The sequence below is a fragment of the Pangasianodon hypophthalmus genome, chromosome 13 (genome assembly GCF_027358585.1).
Source record: "Pangasianodon hypophthalmus isolate fPanHyp1 chromosome 13, fPanHyp1.pri, whole genome shotgun sequence".
Lineage (NCBI taxonomy): Eukaryota > Metazoa > Chordata > Actinopteri > Siluriformes > Pangasiidae > Pangasianodon > Pangasianodon hypophthalmus.
The window spans coordinates 6935150-6953497 of NC_069722.1; the positions used below are offsets into that span (position 1 = coordinate 6935150).

The window sequence follows — 18348 nt, forward strand, 5'->3', positions numbered from 1 at the left end:
GCATAACCGACAGGGAGCATTCAGCCTCGTTTCTCAAAGCCTTTTCTCCTTTTATTGTACCAACATCTGTTACAGCTGTGCTCTTGGACTAGGCTGGAGCTGTTGTTGTTGTTGTTGTTGTTGTTGTTGTTGCAGAGCCTGAGCTTGGTGTTCTGTCTGGATGGATTTTCATGTTTTCCTTGTGTCCACATGGTTTCTTCTGGGTTCTCCAGTTTCCTGCCAGCCTCCCAGAGAAACCTGCTGGTGCATGGACGGGCTAGTTAAATTATCCCTAGGTGTGAATGTGCATGGTGCCCTGCGATGGCCTGGAGCCCCATCCTGGGTGTATATTCCCTCCTCACGCTCAGTGTTACAGGCACCTGCTCCAGATCCACCTTGACCCTGAACAGGATAAAGCATATTTTTTACTGAATATGAGTGAATCTATTTATTTGTATGAAATACAAAATAGGTCTACTTACATATAGCCTGCATTCCTTTATTTGGAAATTGTAAAGATCTTTGAAAATATTTAAAATAATATTTTATATTAATAAAGTAATATTTTGTTAATATTTACACTGGTAAAGTTAAACTTATATAAAGTTCATATTTAGGCTTAATTTGTAACCAAATTAAAAATGGATGTTATTAAAATGAAATTGGATGAAATTAAAAATTCAAATGAATTAATTTAGTCTTGCATTAATATACAGTATATATATATATATATATATATATATATATATATATATATATATATATATTATTGAATATAAATTATTATTAGTTGGTTTATTTTAATTTTTTTTTTTTGCATAAAAATTGAAAACCCTTGCAAATGTGTCTGTCTTGACCTCTAGCTACTGCTAGGGTTTTGTAGGCCCACTCATCCAACATGGCCGCTGATACACGTAATACAGCCACTTCCTGGATTTAGACCAATCAGCGTGCTCTCTGGGTTCCGCGCAATTTTGCCGGGAAAACGGAAATCGGCTCGTTGTCAGACTCAGCGAACTGAAGTGGCGGGAGATTCTGGCAGTTCGGTACCGGATCAGTGGGGCTCGTGCTGGATAAAAGGGTATCTGCTTATATATTATTTATTTGAAACGCATTTGACGTTATTACAGTGCGACAGTGCGTCCGCTTGTCTACAGCTTACCCTGTGTGCTTCCTGCAAATTACTTGTTACTAAGGACTCGGGTTGTGTGTAAGCTAGCATGTTTTGTTGTTCTTTTTGTCCCACCTGTATTCCAACAGTTTTGGTTTCCACAGTTATGATTGGGCAGTAATAGCCACCGTTCTGCATTGTGATTGGTTAGATTGGTCATACTCACAGTCACAGTGACGTCTTAGCCAATCCCAGTGCAGGAGGCGGGACTTGTCGGAATGTGGGTAGGAATAAGGCAACACGCTTTGCTAATATAGCAGGCTAACCGGTTAGTTCAGATTTTTATAGCAAAATATAAAGCTGTTGCAAATGCAGCTTATTGGAAACTGCTTCTGAAGCAGAAACTGCGTTGTTGTTTAGATGGACGTTAAATAAGTTAATTTAATTACTTTAAACTGTTATATATGGGATAAGATTTAGCTGACTTCCATTCGGGTTACATTGAATGAACAGACAAACCACGTTTTCGTTATCATAGTTTTTTTTTGATGTACTGCTGAGCTACTGACTGCTGTTTCTCAGATAATTACTGACTGCTGTTTCTCAGGGAACTACTGACTGCTGTTTCTCAGGGAACTACTGACTGCTGTTTCTCAGGGAACTACTGACTGCTGTTTCTCAGGGAACTACTGACTGCTGTTTCTCAGGGAACTACTGACTGCTGTTTCTCAGGTGACTGCTGTTTCTCAGGGAACTCTCAGGGAACTACTGACTGCTGTTTCTCAGGGAACTACTGACTGCTGTTTCTCAGGGAACTACTGACTGCTGTTTCTCAGGTGACTGCTGTTTCTCAGGGAACTCTCAGGGAACTACTGACTGCTGTTTCTCAGGAAACTACTGACTGCTGTTTCTCAGGAAACTACTGACTGCTGTTTCTCAGGAAACTACTGACTGCTGTTTCTTAGGTAACTACTGACTGCTGTTTCTCAGGTAACTACTGACTGCTGTTTCTCAGGGAGCTACTGACTGCTGTATCTCTTATTTGTTGGGAAAATATTTTTTTCACTTTTATCTAAACTGAGTGCAAAAACACTCTAATCTAAATCAGATGGTGGGAAACAGAAACATATTTAGAAATGATGAGTTGACCAATAAGCAGGGGTTCGGTTTTGTATTAGACCATGACCTTTCTTTTAATATTCAAATTGAACCCAAAAGAAATTTAGGAGCTGTACTTATTTACATTATGGTTATCATTTGTACAAGCATGCTTCAAAAGCAGCTTTAAAGGTCTCATTCAGGTTCATAACAAATGCCTGATGCTTCACTCATCACCATTTTCAGTGCAAAGACAGGTAGACTGAAGTATTTTTGTATATGAAGCAATTCTTGGTTAACTTCCTACATATCTGCCTGTACTGTTGCAAGCAAAAAACATGAAATGCATCCCAATGATTGTTGAACATCCCATTCCACGACCGTGGGCATTAATAGGGAATCGGTCTTCCCTAAACAGCCTCCGCACTTCTGCAAAGTCTTTCCACTAGATTTTGGAGCGTGGCTGGAGGGATTTGTGTTCATTCAGCCACAAGAGCATTAGTGAGATCATCCCAAAGGTGTTCAGTGGGGTTGAGGTCAGGGCTCTGTGCAGGACACTCGAGTTCTTCTGCTCCAGCCTTAACACACCACGTCTTCATGGAGCTCGCTTTGTGCACAGGGGCATCGTCGTGCTGGAACATGTTTGGGCCCCTTAGTTCCAATGAAGAGAAATTGTAATTCGACAGCATATAAAGACATCCCTGGTAATTGTGTGCTTCCAGCTTTGTGGTAACAGTTTGTGTAAGTCCCCCATATGGGTGTGATGGTCAGGTGTCCACAAACTTTTGACCATATAGTGTAGTAATCTTGCTGATGCTGTAACCACCCTTAGCACATTGTGAAATGTTTTCCTCTTATGTCATAGAAATTTGCCAATGATTTTATTTAATAAAAAATGTTCCTGGTATTACTTATGTTATAGTAGTTATTCACTCACTTGCTTAATTCTTCTCTCTCTTTAAATTAACAAGGCAAAAAATGCAAATTGACTGATCACAAACACGTTTTACTGAGAATCCGAAAGCACAAAATCTTCTGTCATGAAGATTGTTCCGTGTCTGAAACTTGAAAGAAAAGCACTGACACTGGAGACTCCTTCCTTGATGCATGTTGCTGAATGAATGAGACATGCTGTTAATTTGACCACACAATTCTGTGTTTCTCTGTAGCTTCTGAGGAATGGATTTTAAGCGACGGAATGGAGGACCTTCGATGGGCGGCGTCTCTCAGGCCAAGAGGGGTAAAATGGGCTCTGAGTGGGAGGACGGTCCGTCGCACTTTGAGGAAGAGCTCGCCCTGCTTGACGAAATGGACATGGAGATGGAATCGGGAGAAGGGCAGGCGGGTCATGATGTCATCCCAGTGGGTAAGTATTGTGTAAGTGCGTAAGAAGGGTGTGAGACAGATGCTTAGGAACAACTGGTTAATTTTTGACCCTGTCTGTTCCTCTCAGGTGATTTATATTCAGCGGATCTGAATCCACGCTGGCGCCGTCCCGCTGCGGCGACTCTTCATCCCGATAAAGACACGCTCATCTTTCAGCAGATTGACCTGGACTATTATCTGGGTAAATCTCAAAAGTGGGAGGAGTTAGCAGAACTTCAGCACAGTTCGCATCAACATTGTCATAACCAGAAGCTCTAGAGTGTTGTCTTTGTGTAACGAGTAGCTAGTGTGTAAATGATTTTTACTTATTATCTCTTCATCAGCACAAGTATACACTAAATGTCCTGACTAAACAAGCAAAGAGGAGAATTCACATCCTGCATCAGTCTACCTCTTAATGTTAGATGGATGAGTGAGGACTGGGTTTTAAGGGTTTAGCAGATTATTGAGCTGCATGTAAATGTGTGTGTGTAGGCGTTGCAGTGGCCGGGATGCCAGGACAGGTCCAGGGGAAGGTTCCGGTGGTCCGTATGTTTGGAGTGACAGACAGTGGGAACAGCGTCTGTTGTCATATACACGGTTTTGCTCCCTACTTCTACGTTCCTGCACCAGCCGGTGAGTCGCAGTCCATATCGCTCCAGCATCCTCGCTCCAATCTAAGACAAGCATCTGGCAAAAGGCAGAAATATTACATGCATTAGTATTCCTCATCTTTCCTTCCCTCTCTCTCAGGCTTCACTAGTTCTCACCTGGCGGAGTTTCAGAAGGAGCTGAACGCTGCTGTGTTGAAGGACATGCGCTCCAACAAAGACAACATCTCAGTCACTGTGCTAGCGGTGGACATCACCCGCAAAGAGAGTGAGTCATGTTTCATCTACGTCTCTGTGTCTATGGTTTAGTTTACGTTCTTATCTGACTGTCTCGTCATTATTGAGGTATGTACAGTTACCACGGTAAGCGTCCACTGGACTTCCTGCGCATCACCATGGCGATGCCACGCCTGGTTGCCCCGGCGAAACGTATTCTGGAGCAGGGATTTAAGTTTGCTCACTTCTCCCTTCAGAGCTACCCTGCATACGAGGCCAACATTGACTTCGAGATCAGGTGAGTGTGATGTGATTCATTGGCCATAGATTTGGGAGCAATACTAACTTTCTAAAAAGCAAACATGTCGGTGTGTGCTATTCGTATAATATTGCTATTTATGCACTATAATGGCATCATGGTTGGTTGATAAAGTGTGGGTTATGTTACGTTTATGTGTTTGGTGTCAGGTTCATGGTGGACTGTGATGTGGTGGGCTGCTGCTGGATCGAGTTGCCTAAAGGAAAGTACAAACTAAGAGAGGAGAAGAGTACAGGAGAGACGGACTCCCGAGACCCAGGCAAGGTAACGGCTTCCTCGGCTTATGAAGTTAACACACATTACTTTGTCACTACATACACTTGAGTTTCATCATTCAGACCCAACACCTCATTATCTTGTATTCCCTCCTCTCTCCCTCTCCATCTGTCTCTGTCTTTCTTTTATCTCTGTCTCTATCTGTATATATTTCTGTCTCTCTCTACCGATCTCTCTTTGTCCCCCCTCTCCTTCTGTCTCTGTTTCTGTCTGTCTCTTTCTGTCTCTCTTTCTCTTTGTGTCTATCTATTTCTGTCTCTCTGTGTGTCTCTTTCTATCTCTGTCTGTCTGTTTCTCTCTCTCTGCTTCTCTCTTTCTTTTTCTGTGTCACTCTATCCATTCCTCCCTCTCTCTCTCTCTCTCTCTCTCTCTCTTTCTGTCTCTGTCTATCTGTATCTGTATCTGTCTCTCTCTATCTATCGCTTTGTCCCTCTCTTTCTGTCTTTCTGTCTCTGTCTCTCTTCATTTTTAAAATTTATTTCTGTCTTTCCCTCTCTGTCTCTGTTTCTGTTTCTCTCTCTCTTTCTGCCTCCCTCTTTCTGTCTTTGTCTCTCTGTGTCTGTCTCTCTCTTTCTGTCACTTTGTGTCTTTCTGTCTCTCTCTCTCTCCTCTTTCTCTCTGTCCTTCTCTCTTTCTGCATCTCAGGTGTCTCTGTGTCAGTACGAGGTGGATGTTGGATGGACAGATCTGATCAGTCACCCAGCAGAAGGGGACTGGCAGAGAATCGCTCCTCTCAGGGTCCTCAGCTTCGACATTGAGTGTGCGGGCAGAAAAGGTTGGTGCTGGACACACACAGAGTGTTGTTTCTCCGTTAACTGTGCATTCAGGTGTACGTTATATGGTACCGACCTTTTTTTTTTCAATATCATTAGACAGTTATAATTAACACTGTTGTGTGTGTTCAGGTGTGTTTCCGGAGCCTGAGGTGGACCCGGTGATTCAGATCGCCTCCATGGTGCAGCGTCAGGGAGAGAAGGAGCCTTTTATCCGCACTGTGTTCACCTTACAGAGCTGTGCTAGTATAGTGGGCTCTCAGATCCTCTGCTTCACTCAAGAGAAGCAGCTACTACAGGTACACCACATCTGTATGCACAATAAAACCATTTCTCCAGCTCTCTTTACCTCTCTCTCTCTCACACACACACACACACACATGCACATGTCTGCTGCTCAGTTAAGGGACGCGATTCCTGTTCATATAGAAAATTATGGCAGCTACCAGACACACGCATACAGACATGCTCATTTCACATAAAACACAGATGTTTAGGGGAACAAAGAAAAAGAAAAGCCCAAGAAGGGAATCTCCCAATTCTATCAGAAATATAAACAAATCTGAAATACATTTAAAATAAGGTTTGTTCTGACCTTGTCTTGTTGCTCATATTTAGCTATTTCAGATTTCAAGTTGCAATATTTATGGCGACGCCCAAATTACTTCCTGTTTACTGTACATGCTCAGTAAATAATGCATTTTATAACCCATGCAGTGCACTATATGTGACAGAAAGAAATAGCTACTTACACATAATATCACCTTTTAGGACAAATGTTCTCTTCATTTCTATTCCCATTTAATTAGAAGATTAATATGTATTTTCAAAAATATGTGAATTTTCCCAAAATGGTGTGCATTTATTTAGTCCAAACTTCCTACATGATGTTCCATTAGAACATAGGATATGAAACCTCCTTTTTTTTTTTAAACTTCATAGTAAAATAACTTCTAACATGTCAGTTGTTTGATTGCTCAGTATGTTATGATTTGATGGAGCTCGGTGGTTTATTAATCTTGTGTTTGTTCTCAGAGTTGGGCAGAGTTTGTGAGGATGGTGGATCCTGACATCATTACAGGGTACAATATTCAAAACTTTGACCTGCCGTACCTGCTCAACAGAGCCGCTACTTTAAAGGTGTGTTTGCACATTGTGTGTTTGTGAGCAGTCTGATTAACTGTCTGATAACTCAGGAAGCTTTCAAGGGACATAGTACATCATTTGTCTGTGTGTGTGTGTGTGTGTGTGTGTGTGTGTTCGGTTTGTGTATAGGTGAATTATTTCCCCTATCTGGGTCGTATGAGGGGCATCAGGTCGGTCCTTAAAGACTCCAGCTTCCAGAGCAAACAGATGGGCCGCAGAGAAAACAAAACCGTCAACATGGAGGGCAGAGTGCTGTTTGACCTTCTTCAGGTGAACACACACACACACACACACACACACACACACACACACACACATGTAACACACAAAGAGCTTGTCTCAGTTTTCCCTGAGAAACACATGCAGTATTTCTGCTTTTGTAAGCCGACATGCTTTCTGTTGCAGGTCCTGCTGAGGGACTATAAGCTGCGCTCGTACACACTCAACGCCGTCAGTTTCCACTTCCTGCAGGAGCAGAAAGAGGATGTCCAGCACTCCATCATTACAGACCTGCAGGTTAGATGCAGGGAAACCAGAACCTACCAGAACAGACCTTTTTTTTTTTTTTTTTGTGTAGTCATTAAAATGTTTGAAAACGTATAAGCCCTTAAAATCCAGGAATGTCATTTTGGAGCATCTGTATGAAGCCTTAATGTTGATCTCTCTCTCTCTCTCTCTCTCTCTCTCTCTCTCTCTCTCTCTCTCTCTCTCTCTCTGTGTGTGTGTAGAATGGAAATGAGCAGACGAGGCGGCGTTTGGCTGTCTACTGTCTGAAAGATGCCTACTTGCCCCTGCGCTTGCTGCAGAAGCTGATGTGTGTGATTAACTACATGGAGATGGCCAGAGTGACGGGCGTGCCCCTGACCTACCTCCTGTCTCGAGGCCAGCAGATTAAAGTCGTGTCCCAGTTACTTCGACAGGTGTGTGAAAGTACACACGCACACAGTCGCATCCCCACATACCCAAGTCAATGGCTTAGACAGCTGTTCAGCATTCAGCAGTGTTTGTCCCTGTTTGTAGGCCATGAAGCAGGACTTGGTGATGCCGGTAGTAAAGACTGAAGGTGGGGAGGATTATACAGGTGCTACAGTCATTGAGCCAGAGAAGGGGTGAGTATCCTGTTTACATGCTGATTTAATCCATTTATTTATTCATAGACTTTTGAAATACACACCGATGTGTGAATTAGTGGTATCCTTTTTATTGTGTCAAACAATCAAAACTAATTTTAGCCTTTTGAAATTCAGTTTGATGTGGCTTTGCTAACATGGTTAGGGAACAACTGGGGATAGCTGATAACAGGAAATAACTCAAGGACGTTCTCATGGACGTTCCACAACATTAAGTGTGGCTATAAACAGATAAAAAAAATCATTGGTGAATTATTGTGGTGTAAGTGGTTTAAAGCAAATGAAGACATACTGTTAAAGGAAATTATTCAAATTTGGGTAACATTCCTTTGGGACGGGCTGCATCACACAACCTGGTTGATCATTTTCCTATAACAGCACACTCCAAGTGTTTACATACCTTACGTAACTACATGCTTCTGTGATGAAAATGGAAAAACCAAAACATAATTTCATTAGTCAGCTTTTAATATTAATATTATCTGTGCCAATATTTTTTATTTATTTTTTTAAATTTAGTACTATTTTAGTATTAATTTCCTTTTGCAAACATTTTTTGTTTAAATTTTTGTTCATAATATCTCTAATGTGAATGACTATTAATAAAAAGCAATTATATATTCAAATTCTCTTTGTTAATTGTGTTTTGTGTGTGTGAACAGGTACTACAGCGTGCCGATTGCCACTCTGGATTTTTCCTCGCTGTACCCATCCATTATGATGGCTCATAACCTGTGTTACACTACACTGCTGCAGAAAGGCCAAGCGGAGAGACTGGGGTGAGAGACACATTTGTGTGTGCGTGTGTGTGTGTGTGTGTGTGTGTGTGTGTGTGTGTGTGTGTGTGCTCGTATTCATCCACCAGGTGTCACTTTTTTGATGTCATAATTTCTTGTGTTTGCATGTTGTAGTATTAAATAATCTCTGTATTGTGTGTGTGTGTGCTCAGTCTCTCATCAGATGACTTCATTAAGACGCCTACAGGAGATCTGTTTGTCAAAAGCTCGGTGAGGAAGGGCCTCCTTCCCGAGATCCTGGAGAACCTGCTGAGTGCCCGCAAGAGGTGAGAACAAATTTACACTCACATACACATTGTCGTAGAAGAGCGAATAAGAACTGGACTAATTCGTTGTGAGCTGTGATGTCACTTTGCTGATGCTGCGTGTTTATCATGCAGCTGCAGAGGGTTGCATATTAATAGTCATGCCATCAAATATACCCATAAAGTTGATTTCTAAAACACTACTCACCGCTACAGTTCACATCTGTACCACATATATTATTGTCTCTTACCAGAGAGCATGAAAATTATAATACATTAAAAGTCATAAAAATCTATTATTATTAGGGAATGCTAACTTAAGTAAGGCTTTTTAAAGCCCCATGAATTTTTTTTTTGTTTTGTTGTCCTCTTTAATAATACCTGAAGTGTGCTTGTTCGGTGATTTTAATTTATTCCTCATCTGCTTAGTGTTTTGCAGTTTGTCTTAACAATGTTTTATTGCAAAGCAAAATAATTTATAATTTTGCAGGTGTTTGGTTTTATTTAATCAAGTGATCAGTTACAAGTGTTTTGTGTCTGAATACTCAACTACAAAATGACTCAATTTAGGCCTGTGACCTGTGATGGTTAACGGTGTTATTGCAAGTTAGTAAAAAAGCCAAGGTCTGAAGTAAAATAAGTCATTTATAATCTTTATTTTCTTAGTGTTCTAGCAAGTTGTGTGTTGAATGAAAAGTGAATCTAATTAAAGTTAAAGTGAAAATGCACTTTTTTCCAACAAGTGTTTTCCATCTCTTTTGATAGCAACTTATTACTATTATTATTATTGTTATTATTATTATTATTATTAATAACCTCACCTACCTACCTCCCTCTACTGCCTAGTTTAACCATTTTCAGGTAAACCACATGGTTACCTGAATAAGATAATTCTGTTACTGTTAAGAGAATTCCTAGTGGGATTTAGGATGACTAGGCATGAGATGATAATACAGCCACAATATGAGACATGTCATTATACAGAGATCACAAGACGATATTGACGAAAATAAAATACATATACGTTTTAATACATAGATTATATAGATTTACATAGTACACCTAATATATACATAGATTTTGTAATGAGGACAAATCAAATCATTGCAGTATCAATACACTGTATTGTAAGAAAAAGTAGATCATAATATAAGGTGTAATTTCCCCTATTTCATGGCACCGTTATTAATATGGAAGAGATCGTTTGACAGTAGATTGCACCTTAAATGATTAGGCTAAATAACAAATTTGTATCATCACCGCTCCTACTGCTGTCTGAGATCCACCTGATATGCACGAGCATGTCACATTTACCAATTTAATTGTACAGATCAGGAAAACAATCATGATTTTATGTTGTATATTTCCTCCTCCCTCAGAAATGAATTTCTGGTTACGCCACTGCCAGCACACCACATGATGCGCTTCTGAATAGTTTTAGACGCGAGTGTGATGTACATCAAGCACAGCAGACAGGCATTGATTTCAGCCCACGTTTCAGACTGCAGTCACACTGGCATCAGTAGAAACCGGGGTGTGTGTATATATGGCAGTTAACTCCCCTTTGCATAACTACGCTATGGATTTGTTGTGAATTCTGCGTAATGTGACACGTGTGATTAGCTTAACTTTTTGGACTATTAAGTAAGCATACTTCCATGAAGTTAGGTTCCTACTTGCAAACTTTGTGCTCTATACGCTACTACCTCTGGTGCTGCCACCTAGTGTGTAAGAAGAGTTAGAGCTCATAATGAATACTAAACCTAAACATTGCGATACACCTCAGAGTAGCAAAATTTGTCTTGCCAGTATTTGTGTCACGATATAAGAGACAACGAAATTATGTCTCATGCCTAAGGATGACTGCAGCTATAGATAAGAATATATAAGAATATAACCCACTGTTTTATCCTCACTTGTTAAACCAGGTGTGTTTAATGTGCCTTGACATCTCCAGGACTCAGGCGGAGTCAGTAGTGTTCACAAATGTTCACTGTTTGGATTGTGTGTTCAGGGCGAAGGCTGATCTGAAGAAGGAGACCGACCCGTTCAGGAAGCAGGTGTTGGATGGCAGGCAGCTGGCTTTAAAGATCAGCGCCAACTCTGTGTACGGTTTCACTGGTGCACAGGTGGGCAAACTGCCCTGTCTGGAGATCTCGCAGGTCTGTCTCGCTCTTTTCACATGATCAGGAACCTCAAAAGTACAAACCTTGGACTGCTTGAAACTTACCGTGTATGTGTGTGTGTGTGTAGAGTGTCACAGGCTTCGGCAGGCAGATGATTGAACAGACTAAGCAGCTTGTGGAATCCAAATACACCATCTCTAATGGATATCCAGCTGATGCCAAGGTAACACACCCGGTCACACATCTAGTCTTTGACTGAGAGCTGAACTGTCCATAAATGTGGACTGAGAGTGGTGTGTGTTGACTGTGTGTATTTAGGTCATCTATGGAGACACAGACTCTGTTATGGTGAAACTGGGAGTGGACACAGTGCAGGAGGCGATGAACGCAGGAAAGGAGGCAGCTGAGTGGGTGTCCTCACACTTTGTCCCCCCAATCAAACTGGAGTTTGAGAAGGTACATGTGATGGTAGCACTCATAACTGAAGGTTACTTAATAAATTACACTGTAGTTCAGGTTTCCAAAGAAGCAGGATGTTTAAAGGTCCTCTGTCTTCTAGCTGCACATACAGCTGTGCATGTAAAGTGCATCATCAGCTGTGAGTAAAAGATTTAAATCATTATGAAACCCTCATTAAGTTTCACCTCTTACAGCCTCAGAAGCACTTTACACGCACATCTGATGTGACATCCTCTTTCTCTAGAAAATCTGTATGACCCTGCAGATGTGCTGCAATTTGGAGAATGTACCTTACTTTCTGTTCCTCTAACATAATTATTGGCACACTTAAATATAAAACAGTGTACTTGTGGTTTGTGGTTTTTTTTTTTTTTTTTTTTGGAGACCTATGTTAACAGTATAATTAAGCAGTTATATTGTCCATTGGTGTTATTAAAGAATATTTATTACATTCAGTAAGCAAACCATCAAGGCAATATTTATTCAACCATTTTGCTACTTGTGGGAATGAGCTTATACTTTTTGTCCTAAGGGTGTGCAAACTTTTGCACTCAAATGCATAAGTCATATAAACAAATCTGTTTCTCCTCCCTGTCTCTCTCTCTCTCACTGTCTGTCTCTGTCTCTTTCTCCTTCATTCTGTCTGTCTGTCTCTTTCTCCTTCATTCTGTCTGTCTGTCTCTTTCTCCTTCATTCTGTCTCTCTCTCTCTTTGACTTACCTCTCTTTTCTTTCTCTGTTTGTCTGTCTGTTTCTCTCTGTCTCTCTCACCATGTCACTATGTCTCTCCTCTCTCTCTCCCCTCTCTCTGTCTCTGTTTCTCTCACTTTGTGTGTGTCTCTCTCCCCCCCCCCCCCCCCCCTCTCTCTCATGCTTTCTGTCTTTCTCACTCTCTCCCATCTGACTCACCCCCTCTTTCTTCTCTCTCTCTCTCTCTCTCTCTCTCTGTCTCTCAGGTGTACTATCCGTATTTACTGATCAATAAGAAGAGGTACGCAGGCCTGTATTTCTCCTCCAGTTCAGAGCATCATGATAAGATGGACTGTAAGGGAATAGAGACTGTGAGGCGAGACAACTGCCCCCTAGTGGCCAACCTCATCAACATGTGCCTTCAAAAAATCCTCATAGACAGGTACACACATGTGAACTACAGAGTGCTGATCAAGAGTTCCCCAGTTCCTCACTTGAACTAATCAGGTGTGTGTGTGTGTGTGTGTGTGTGTGTGTGTGTGTGTGTGTGTGTGTGTGTGTATGGTAGAGATCCTGATGGAGCTGTAGCCCATGCTAAAGAGGTGATCTCAGACCTTCTGTGTAACCGCATTGACATCAGCCAACTGGTGATCACCAAGGAGTTGACGCGCACAGCGCAGGAGTACGCAGGAAAACAGGCCCATGTGGAACTCGCAGAAAGGTGTGTGCGTGTGCGTGTTTGTGTACATACATTTCTTTTTGTGTTAAGCATTTTTTAAGCATTTTTCAGCATTATGTTGGAGACATTGTATTGAAATAGCATACAAGTATAATTATGTATCCGAGTGTGTCAATTGCTGTTTCATGAAATATATACATACATATACATATGTATATATATATATATATTGTGTGTGTGTGTGAATTTATATAAAAACGATTTTGGCAAGACAAAAAAAACTATTAATTAGTGTCTGAAATTCTTCAGAAGTACAACAACTGGGCTCCTGAGTGGCAACAACAGAAAAGCTTTGCCCTACTGTCCAATTACAGAGACGCTAACCAATTGCGAGAGTCTATGAGCTCATGTATGTGGAAGAGGGTAGATAGCGTTTTTCTCCGAGGGTGTGTTATGCTGCCCTGTGATGCAACTTGAGCAGCAGCTGTTTGGTTTCACATGTCTCAGAGGAAGCATGTGTTAGTCTTCACACTCCCTGGCTGGTAGCTGTTGTATGATAGCAAAGATTAATATGAAAGGGAAAAAAAAAGTATAACCATTTTCTAAGGCTTATAGTTAATAAAGCCCTGTTAGGAATTTTGTATCTGTATTTTGATTATTTGATGATTTATTATTCTTTTATGCACTCAAGACTTCTTAGGAGTTTTCTTTTATATGCATGTTTATATAATTTCCTAACTGTTGCACTCCCATTCTTTTGACTAATGATTTCTACTGTTTTATATTATGTAAGACTGTCTTTTAAAAAAAAAAAAAAAAGTATTATATAGCTAAAGTTGTGTTGAATAGAACATATGCTTTAACAGTGTTGTGTGTGTTTGCGTGTAGGATGCGAAAGCGAGATGCAGGCAGCGCTCCTAATCTCGGCGATCGAGTTCCATATGTTATCATCAAGGCAGCTAAAGGAGTAGCAGCGTACATGAAATCAGAGGTCAGTAAAGGGTGTGTGTGTGTGATATAGATGGTGGTGCTGAGTTTCAGATGCTGTTTCAAAAACTTAACATTTTTGCTATTGACTAAAATCATATGTGTGTGTTTAGGACCCTATTTATGTGCTGGAGAACAACATCCCTATCGACACAGAATACTACCTCGAGCAGCAGCTGTCTAAACCTCTACTGCGCATCTTTGAGCCTATACTTGGAGAAACCAAGGCTGAGAGTGTATTACTCAGTGAGTAAACGTGTGTGTGTGTGGGTGTGTATACACAGCTATATACATATGTGTGCATAAATGTGTAATGTATTATCACTGGCACTGTCTTACTAATGAGTAGGTCTAAGGCAGGGGTACCTAATAAAATGGCTGCTGAGGGTATATATACATATGATTTGAAATTCTGGCCAGATTTTGGATATATTTAAAGGTTATTGTGTCAAAATGTGGCTTTAATGTTACAGATGTTGACAGATGTGTCCTACTCAGTTAACCCGCTTTTGAGAAACCTCTGTCGCAGGAGTGGGAGATATGACGCAAGTATCACGATATGCTGAGCGTCCCACAAAAAAGTACCGATGCGTTTAAACAAAAACTGTAGGGAAAAGTTTTAAAATAAAAAAGATGAGAGATTTTTGTAGACATTAATGAAAGTACTTAATACTGAACAAAAAAGAGATTCTGTGAATCATTTACGTTTCAGTACAAAATCAAATTTTACCTCAAATCAGCTGCCTCCTATCAGTCAGTAATTTTTTTAATTATAAAAAATATCACAATATCTGTGCTATCTCAGAAAAGTGTATTGTGATGTTTATCACGATATCGATATTATATTGTCATATTTACGGCGGTTACTGTGCATGTCCGTTCCTAAAACGTTTCCGGTTGTGCCATTTTTAAACGTAAAGCTGTCAAAACAAAATGATTAGCTTGGAATTTTCTCGGAATCTCCTGAGAAGTGAACAAACAAGATATGCACAGAAATAAACAGTACACAATAAACAATCTAACATTTAAACAATGTGAGAACAATGTGTTTTCTTTCCACACACTTAAAGCCTGAAGTGACTTAAACCGATGTGTGTCAGTACTTTGTTGGTACGGAGTGTGTTTACAGCAGAGAAGCGCTGAAAGCAGAGCAGAAATATCACTTCCTGTGCTCATGAATATTCATTTGAAATGGTCTATATAAGGAAAACATGGATAGTTACAGTGGTGAATGGCAATAAGTTCTGAAGCATGTGTCATTGTGTAACGTGTGTGTGTTTATATTTTCAGAGGGAGATCACACACGCTGTAAGACCGTTCTGACCTCCAGAGTGGGCGGCCTCATGGCCTTTGCGCAGAAACGTAGCACGTGCATTGGCTGCAAAGCGGTTCTCAAAACAGACAGTACGTTGCCATAGTGTGTGCGAGAGAGGGCGCGTGTGTGTGCGAGAGAGGACGCGTGTGTGAGCGAGAGAGGGCGCGTGTGTGTGCGAGAGAGGGCGCGTGTGTGAGCGAGAGAGGGCGCGTGTGTGAGCGAGAGAGGGCGCGTGTGTGTGAGAGAGAGGGCGCGTGTGTGAGCGAGAGAGGGCGCGTGTGTGTGAGAGAGAGGGCGCGTGTGTGTGAGAGAGAGGGCGCGTGTGTGTGAGAGAGCGGGCGCGTGTGTGTGAGAGAGAGGGCGCGTGTGTGTGAGAGAGAGGGCGCGTGTGTGAGCGAGAGAGGGCGCGTGTGTGAGCGAGAGAGGGCGCGTGTGTGTGAGAGAGAGGGCGCGTGTGTGTGAGAGAGAGGGCGCGTGTGTGTGAGAGAGAGGGCGCGTGTGTGTGAGAGAGAGGGCGCGTGTGTGAGCGAGAGAGGGCGCGTGTGTGAGCGAGAGAGGGCGCGTGTGTGAGCGAGAGAGGGCGCGTGTGTGAGCGAGAGAGGGCGCGTGTGTGTGAGAGAGAGGGCGCGTGTGTGAGCGAGAGCGGGCGCGCGTGTGTGAGCGAGAGGGAGCGTGCGTGTGCGTGAGCGAGAGCGGGCGCGTGCGTGAGCGAGTGTGTGTGTGTGTGTGCTGGCGTGAATAATGGTTAAAGGTCGGAGACTGCTGCTGTACAGTGAATATGATTTCTGAAGCTGATCATTTCCTCCCTTCCTGCAGCTGCTGTGTGTGATTTCTGCAAGAAGAAGGAGTCCGAGCTCTATCAGAAAGAGGTGTGTAACCAGCCCTGTGTACACGGGTGGTGGGGTAACAGTGGTTAGCTCAGGGGCTGATCATTCCAGGCATGAAGGGCATCATCGCTGCAGAGCACAGCTGATTAATGCCATGAGGAACTGGAGAATTGTCTGAAAGTCTTGTTTGTTTTGTTAAACGTTGATGTAGTTAACATGTGGCTCTAAATCGGTTGTGTGTGCTGTTCAGATTGCTCACCTGTCCTCACTGGAGGAGAAGTTCTCTCGTCTGTGGACTCAGTGTCAGCGCTGCCAAGGGTCCCTTCATGAAGACGTGCTGTGTACCAGGTGTGTGTGTGTCCGCATACTAATGTCTAGTGTGTACAAGTGACACATTGTCCACACATTTATAAACAGGCACACTACAAGCCTCAACGTTATTTTCCACACTTGCATTGTGATTTAAAGTGAGCTTCACAGGGAGATGTGCATGCAGTCATGCACACTCTGGACCTTTTATACCACTTTACACTTTAACTAGAGCAGGTCCCTGGAGGACTCGTGGTTAGACCTCGGCGCTCTCACCGCTGTGGCCCGGGTTCGTGTCCCAACCAGGGAACCAACCCCAGCCACCGGGGCTGCACATGTCAGTGCCCTCCCACTGCCACTCCCAAGCCCGGATGAAATGGGGGAAGGTTGCATCAGTATGAGCATCCGGTGTAAAAACTGTGCCAAATCAATTCTGCAGACCAACAATCTGCTGAAAGAACACCACCACCACTTTAACTAGATCGTACACAATTGAGTGACTCCGGTGGCTAAGTCATGGACAGAAATACATTTCAAAATCGGCTTCTCACCTGATTCATCATCATGGATGCAGTAGAACACTTATGAGTTAATTACTCGAGAGTCAGTATTCAGAGTTAATCAACACCTGGAGGAATTCCTCATCACTTTCCCAATATAGTGCTTTATAGTGTTGAATTAGTTTTGAACATTTTGGTGCTTTTAAAACACTATCAGATTGAGATTTTTTGTTTGTTTGATTTTTTTTTTTTTTTTTTTTAAGTTGGCTCAAGACTATGACTAGTTTAAACACCGTTTCTGATTCCAGAGGGTAGGAATTGTGTTTGGAATCAGATCCAGCATCTGAAATATTATCACTGGGAAATATAGTACTTAGTTGTAAGTCAACTGAGACAAAAGCTTTTGCCAGATGAGTACACAAATGATTCATGATGGCACAATTGCCTCTGACTAGCGTAGTTGCAACATTTTATCTAGTAACACCGTTTTAAACTCTTCACATTCTGGAAACTTCCTCTTTTTTTTAGTGCTTTATGTAATGGTTCCACCCTTGTTTCTGTACACAACACATCTGTTGTGAATTATGACATTATGAAAATATAGGTGTGTTTAGAGTCATTTATGGATACTTGTGCAAGGAGTTGTGGTTTTACTTGAAGCTAGGGTGTTTGTTGGTAAGCATTCGGGGCGAGCTGTTATAGAAAAATAATCAACAAACCCCAATAAACCTTCCGGAAGTGGATTATTTTCCTACAACCGCACATCCTCTTATACCACAACAATTTGCCAATGTTTGCCTGTTTTTATTTATTAAAGAACAACATGTCGATTATTATTTATTTAAATATTTTTCCCCCTGTTTATAGTGAAGTTTAATGTTGTAGAATGTCCATGGAACAAGTTAGTTCCTATTGTAACTTAATTTCCTGTTATAACGGCTATAAACGGTTGTTTCCTCATCAGCATCTCTTTCTCTTTTTCGCTCTCTCTACTAATATTGTCAGAGCTGCTGTTACGGAAAATTAATCAACACTATCTGACCAATGTGATGCATGATTATAAATAATGTTCATGCTCTAGCTTTCTCAATAAATTCTCTCTCTCGCTCTCTCTCTCTCTCTCTAGTCGAGACTGTCCTATCTTCTACATGAGGAAAAAGGTTCAGAAAGATCTCGGTGATCAAGAGAAGCTTGTTTCACGTTTCGGCTGGTGAGAGGATCTCAGGAATTGCATCATTACCTCCCTCCCATCATGCATTGTTATCAGAGTGGGTTTGTTTTGTTACTCTCTATTTGTAAAGAGCCATATTTACCTTTTTGTACACAATCAATACAGTAGAAAATAAAATTTTCTTTTTTGTAAAATGCTGGATTTTTGTCTTTTTTTTTTT

General features: G+C 41.6%; 1 protein-coding gene across 2 annotated transcripts; it reads left to right on the top strand.

Moving 5' to 3' along the window:
- The first annotated feature begins 926 nt into the window (after positions 1-926).
- On the top strand, positions 927-18322 carry pold1 (polymerase (DNA directed), delta 1, catalytic subunit). 2 transcript variants are annotated; one of them, XM_034310302.2, is made up of 27 exons: positions 927-1060; positions 3358-3554; positions 3642-3755; positions 4049-4189; positions 4307-4432; positions 4510-4678; positions 4849-4963; positions 5621-5750; positions 5881-6047; positions 6784-6888; positions 7024-7164; positions 7300-7410; positions 7623-7814; positions 7915-8003; positions 8687-8803; positions 8974-9087; positions 11081-11228; positions 11320-11415; positions 11511-11648; positions 12607-12782; positions 12909-13061; positions 13908-14010; positions 14120-14252; positions 15297-15410; positions 16138-16190; positions 16399-16496; positions 18084-18322. In XM_034310302.2, the coding sequence occupies exons 2-27, from the start codon at positions 3368-3370 to the stop codon at positions 18169-18171; spliced, it is 3318 nt and encodes a 1105-aa protein (XP_034166193.2). In that variant the 5' UTR covers positions 927-1060; positions 3358-3367; the 3' UTR covers positions 18172-18322. The 2 variants fall into 2 exon arrangements, with proteins under 2 accessions (XP_034166193.2, XP_053095326.1); XM_053239351.1 differs by lacking the exon at positions 927-1060 and adding an exon at positions 1908-1926.
- Positions 18323-18348: the final 26 nt, after the last annotated feature.